This window comes from Triticum dicoccoides, chromosome 3A, assembly GCF_002162155.2.
Source record: "Triticum dicoccoides isolate Atlit2015 ecotype Zavitan chromosome 3A, WEW_v2.0, whole genome shotgun sequence".
NCBI lineage: Eukaryota > Viridiplantae > Streptophyta > Magnoliopsida > Poales > Poaceae > Triticum > Triticum dicoccoides.
This window is the reverse complement of record NC_041384.1, coordinates 80250614-80256663: the sequence shown is the minus strand read 5'-3', so window position 1 is coordinate 80256663 and position 6050 is coordinate 80250614. Positions and strand designations below refer to the sequence as shown.

Sequence of the window (6050 nt, the reverse complement as noted above, 5' to 3'; positions counted from 1 at the left end):
GATTCAACAACATCATGTTGTATAGCTCTAGCAATTTTTTATCAAGAAATTCACCAAGTGGCACATCATCATTAACACGCAAGGTACTAGCATCATCATAAGCATTATCCATAGCAGAAGTAGCATCATCAATAACTTGCAACATATTAGAATTGATAGCATGTAGTGGTGTTGCAAGTTTACTTATAACAGAAGGTGAATCTAAAGTAGAACTGGATGGAAGTTCCTTACCTCCCCTCGTCTTTGAGGGAAATATCTTAATATTAGCATCATTCAGATTCTTCATAGTGATAATATGATAATAATCCCAAGTGACTCAACAAATATAGCTATGCTCACCGACAACGGCGCCAGAAAAAGGTCTTGATAACCCACAAGTATAGGGGATCGCAACAGTTTTCGAGGGTAGAGTATTCTACCTAAATTTATAGATTCGACACAAGGGGAGCCAAAGAATATTTGAAGGTATTAGCAGCTGAGTTGTCAATTCAACCACACCTGGAGATTAATTATCTGCAGCAAAGTGATCAGTAGCAAAGTAGTTCGATAGTTTTGATAATAGTGACAGTAGCAACGGTAACAGTAACAGTGATAGCAGTAATTTTTTTAGCAAGTTTAACAGTGATGATAGCAGTAGTAACTTATTAGAAACAATATAAGATAAATTCGTAGGCATTGGATCGGTGACTTGTTGGATGATATTCATCATGTGACAGTTATAACCTAGGTAGATACAACACTAGCTCCAGTTCATCGATATATTGTAGGCATGTATTCCGTAAATAGTCATATGTGCTTTATTAAAAGAACTTGCATGACATCTTTTGTCCTACCCTCCCGTGGCAGCGGGGTCCATATTGGAAACTAAGGGATATTAAGGACTCCTTTTCATAGAGAACCGGAACAAAGCATTAACACATAGTGAATACATGAACTCCTCAAACTACGGTAATCACCAGAAGAAGTCCCGGTCATTGTCACTCTGGGGTTACCAGATCATAACACGTAGTAGGTGACTATAACTTGCAAGATCGGATCTAGAACATGAAAATAATGGTGATAACATAAACGGTTCAGATCTGAAATCATGGCACCCGGGCCCAAAGTGACAAGCATTAAGCATGGCAAAGTCATAGCAACATCAATATAAGAACATAGTGGATACTAGGGATCAAGCCCTAACAAAACTAACTCGATTACATGATGAATCTCATCCAACTTCTCACCGACCAGCGAGCCTACGAAGGAATTACTCACTCCCAGTGGGGAGCATCATGGAATTGGTGATGGAGAAGGGTTGGAGATGACAAAGAACGAAGATGCCCCTCTCCGGAGCTCCAAACAGACTCCAGATCTGCCCTCCCGAGGAAGAACAGGGCTTGGCGGCGGCTCCATCTCGTGGATCGCGATAATTCTTTCTCCTTGATTTTTTTCCTCTGAAAATAGGATTTTATAGCATCGGAATCAGGGTCTACGGGGCCACTAGGTGGGGACAACCCACCTGGTCACGCCAGGAGAGGTGGCGTGCCCTGGTGGGTTGTGCCCACCCAGGGGCCCCTCTCCGGTAGGTCTTGGCTCCAGAATATCTTATACATTTTATAAAAAATTCCTTGCAAAGTTTCGTTCCATTCCGAGAACTTTTATTTCTGCACAAAAACAACACCATGGTAGTTCTGCTGAAAACAACTTCAGTCCGGGGTTAGTTTCATTCAAATCATGCAAATTAGAGTCCAAAGCAATAGGAAAAGCGTTAGGAAAAGTAGATATGTTTGAGACGTATGAAGGTGCTTCTTGATCTTGAGCTGGTCTCCGCCAAGGTCTCTTGCCGGGGATGCTACTACTGCCCATGCACAAGTCAGGCGTGCTAAGGACCCCGTTCTTAGTGCACTGACACATGCCATTGCACTTCCAGACATTTGCTTGTTCTTCACGCTCCACTGTGAGCACTACACTTAACACTTGGCTCATTGCTTCTATGTATAAGAGCAAAGGCTTCTTACTACTCAGAGTTGCGATAGCGCCTATCTTCAGTGAGCGTTTGGATGTCATGAGACACTTAGGCTTCTTCATTCAGATGATAGCGCCTATCTTCTCAGGATTAGCTTTGATTCCTTGTTCATAAACAAGGAAACTGAGTAATTTACTAGTTGGGACTCCAAAATTGCACATAACAGGGTTGAGTTGTATCCCCTAAGTTCGACGGATTTTGAAGGTCTCGGTGAGGTCGGCTAAGACGTCGGATCCTTTCTTAGACCTAACCATGATATCATCCATATATGCTTCCACATTTCGACTAATATCATATAAACACACCTAAATCATGTGTTGGAAAGTTGCACCTGCATTTTTTAGACGGGATAGCATCATGATGTAGCATAAACACACGAAAGGGGTGATGAAGGCCGTTTCCATTTCATCGGGCTCATACATTCGGGTCTAATGGTACCCTAAGTACGCATCAAGAAAACAAAGTCTCTCGCAGCTAACAATGGAGTCTACTATCTGGTCAATATGAGGAAGGGGAAAATGATCCTTGGAATAGACCCTGGTCAAATCCGTCTACAAGATTGTAGGAAACGAAATGGTAAAGACATGCAAGTGAAAGTAACAAGGTAGAGTTAGAAAGATGCAAACACTGGTTAATCCAGTAAAGATGTTTCCCATGGTTGTAATAAACATGAGACCATGTGTGTGTGAACCTAAAGGGTCGAGCGCATCAGGGAAGGAACCTACTCGGTTGAGGCTAGATTTCTCTACTTGGATATGATCAGATTAGGACTTGGGCCACGTGTCGAGTAAACTATGGGCTCATACCTCTAGTGGGCCTTAATTGATTATCCCACGATGAGACTTCTATATAACTGAAGGTATGATGCTCAGTTAAGGGCGGTTGTAACTACATCGGCTAGGTTATACATGTGACATATTCTAGCCACCTCCACTCACCCCGGTCATGCAAATGGGCCTACCAGTCCATCTCTCAAAGTTCAATCTACACGCAAGGATATCTGTAGAGGCTGTGCACTTGCACCACACTAACGAATTGCTTGAGGGATTCCATGATTGGCTGTTCAAGGGAATTTACTGGAAGAGATGAATTGAATGGACAACACTCTCCTCCGAACAACACTCTACTCAAATTATACTTCCACTACGAGGATTGAGTGTCTAGTGGTAATCTCGTGATCTATCTCCTGAGCATTCTCTCGGGTGTTCTATGCAGAAGGAATTATTTTCTTTATCCAAGCGTTGCATGCTACACGGCCCAATAGCGGGGATCTTGGATATCATGAGGGCCATGTTGTCAACACCTTGCGCCTTAGCAAGAATCTATCATTATTATAAGATAATTTTAAGTTTGAACAAGCAATAGATAGTTTTCTCAGGTAAAATATGCTCAATAGTAATTTTGTTATGAGCAACCCATAAATACAAGGAAATAGCAGCAAAAATAACCCAACATAGCCGTCTTGAATTGCTAGATAAAGGAGCATGATAAAAAAACCAATTCTGAAAGTTCAATGGGTCCCAATTTTCATTGAGCCACAAGCGAACACAACTCTAAAAAACACAGCCATGGTATAGGTAAACAAAATGTGCTCCACATTCTCAATCTCTCCATAAATAATGCAAGCTTCATTTGCCAATCCTTGTGAACTTACATAGCTCTAATGGTTCTTCATTCAAAAGCATGGTTACTTCATAAATTTAATGGAAAAACGATTAACATAGCAGATAACCATCTATGAGTCTGATAGTTACATAAGGAAATAACAAATACAAACATATTCAAACAAATATTGTTCTATCTTTTACACCCACACAATATTTTCCAATCTTATGCAATTTTATTCATCATTTTATTTCTAAAAGTAAAGAAACCATAATATCTTTTCAATCTGGGATAGAACCTCTGCCTTCATCCATTTTGGTGCTCATAGTTCAACTTTGTAGCTTGTTCTTCCTTGCTTTGCTATGGGAACTCATGTGACCACCAAAGGCTTGAGATGAGTTGAAGGTGAGATTGCAAATGCTGCATTTGTACTTACGTGAACTCATAGTATTATGCACAATACCACTATTAGTAATGCCATTTGGTACACCCATAGGAGTCTTGTATTCTCTGGGGCCATGTGAGGATGTGGCGAATGGAGCAAGAGGGGTAGGCACAACATAAGTAGCATCACGGGTTAGCGTCCCATGTGGTATATTTTGTGGACCCTGCATAATAATTGGTGAGTGATGACAAAATATATAAATACAAACAAATTGTGACGGTACTAAGTTTACCTTGTAGACGCTCCTGGTTGGGATCTCAAAGATTGGACCATCATCTATTGCTCCAATAGTATTAAGGTGGGCATTGACAACTGCAATGGGATCTCCTTGGAGTAAGGATGTAATTGATGGAGACTCCATGGAAAAGATCCTACTTTGATTCGATGAACTAAAGTAGTTCCTAATAGGGTTTGACAGGAAATCTTGGTGCGAGAATATTTCTGGCGGGTTCTCAAAGATTTCCCTATGGTTGGGCTGAGAAGTAAGGATATTTACCCTAGTTGTAGGAGTAAACTTTTCATCAGGCAACTGTGGAGGTAGTGAGGATAGTGATGCACTGGTTTGATATGGCACGATGGAACAATCTTTGATTGATGGCATGGTAACTACATGTGGTGCATCAATGGTAGGTGGGGTGTTCCATATCCAAGTTGAATCTGATGGTGTGGAATTCAGGGGAACAAAATCACTCAACATCGGCATGATTGCTCTGCCTCTCAGTGCATCATGCAAGGGAGAAATGTTGGCCTCACTTTCACTAGATCTGACTTTGTTAGGATAGGAGCCATTAGGATCCATATCTCCTAGTAAAATCAAGAACTTTTCCGGAAAGGTATTGAAAGTGGAGATGTATATGGTATGCTAGTGTTTGTTTCTTAGGAGGGATGCTACATGAGGTGAAATTAGGTGTATTTATAGGAATCTTGGGTATCTATGAACATGCATGCCTTCATGTATTATTCAATTGTGTCATTAACTAAAATATTTGAACTTTAATCAACAGTATTCATATAGTATCTAAGTGATACGGGTGATAAATTATTCTAATAATTCATGATATCTTCTAGGATATCTTATTGGTAAATTAGTAATGGGCATGGGCTGGGTCGGCCCGCCGGGTCACTTATCGACCCAAAAATTGGAGGCCAATGGGTCATGTTGGTCGGTCTCAAACAAGATTGGGGTCAACAAAGCCAGCCCCTGGTGACCTGTTGGGCCAACCTGGTCAGCCCACCTTATAGTCTTATATCTCACATCGGGTGCAATCTCCGTCACGTTGGCATTGTCGTAGGGCCCAATTTTGCGATGCAGTCTATCGGATAATTTCTGGCAAACGCTCGCCTATATGAACAACAAAATTGTCTAGGTATATTTAGGTAAGATGCGCACATACAAACCACAAGCAGATGGCTTGATTTTTTCCTATTAACCACATATTAGAAATCTTATCAATTCTTACACTAGTCGGATTCCATTTAAACCAAGGCTCATTTTAACACCTCGTTTGTCCACAAGGCAATGTAAAGCAAGAATTTGGGTCGACCCAAAATACCCATTGGGACAACAAGGCCACTGACTATTTTTTATGTAGGTTGACCTGTGGCCTCTCAAATTGGGCTTGGGGCGGGTCCAAGGCCAGGTTCAGGTTAGCCCATTCCCATCCTAATGGTAAATTCAATAATGCCATCTTCTACATAAAAGTTGGTATTTATTCCTCTGGAAAAAACTATTGAATGATATATTGTATTATTATAGAAACATGAGTCCCTCGATCTTGGATGAAAAAACATTACCAATGTTGCTAAGAAATTACATGTGTCTTCTTAAACTAGTGATGATTGTCTCGGCTTATTGTCTCAAATTTCAAACATTTCTTATTTAACTTCCTAGAGTTGCACCCTGGGTCCAAGCTAGCTACTATTTGCTAATCAATCCCGGAGGGGTGCGGTGTGAGAGAGATATAGAGAGTGGGAGCGGGAAGGAGAGATAAA

At 41.0% G+C, this 6050-nt stretch overlaps 1 protein-coding gene across 1 annotated transcript; it reads right to left on the bottom strand.

Annotated features, from left to right (window-relative positions):
• Positions 1-3608: 3608 nt before the first annotated feature.
• LOC119271270 lies at positions 3609-4925 on the bottom strand. Its single transcript, XM_037553164.1, has 2 exons — positions 4291-4925; positions 3609-4221 (listed from the first exon to the last, which is right to left on the bottom strand). Exons 1-2 carry the CDS (start codon positions 4855-4857, stop codon positions 3943-3945), a joined length of 846 nt encoding a protein of 281 aa, XP_037409061.1. The 5' UTR covers positions 4858-4925; the 3' UTR covers positions 3609-3942.
• Between the last annotated feature and the right edge of the window lie 1125 nt (positions 4926-6050).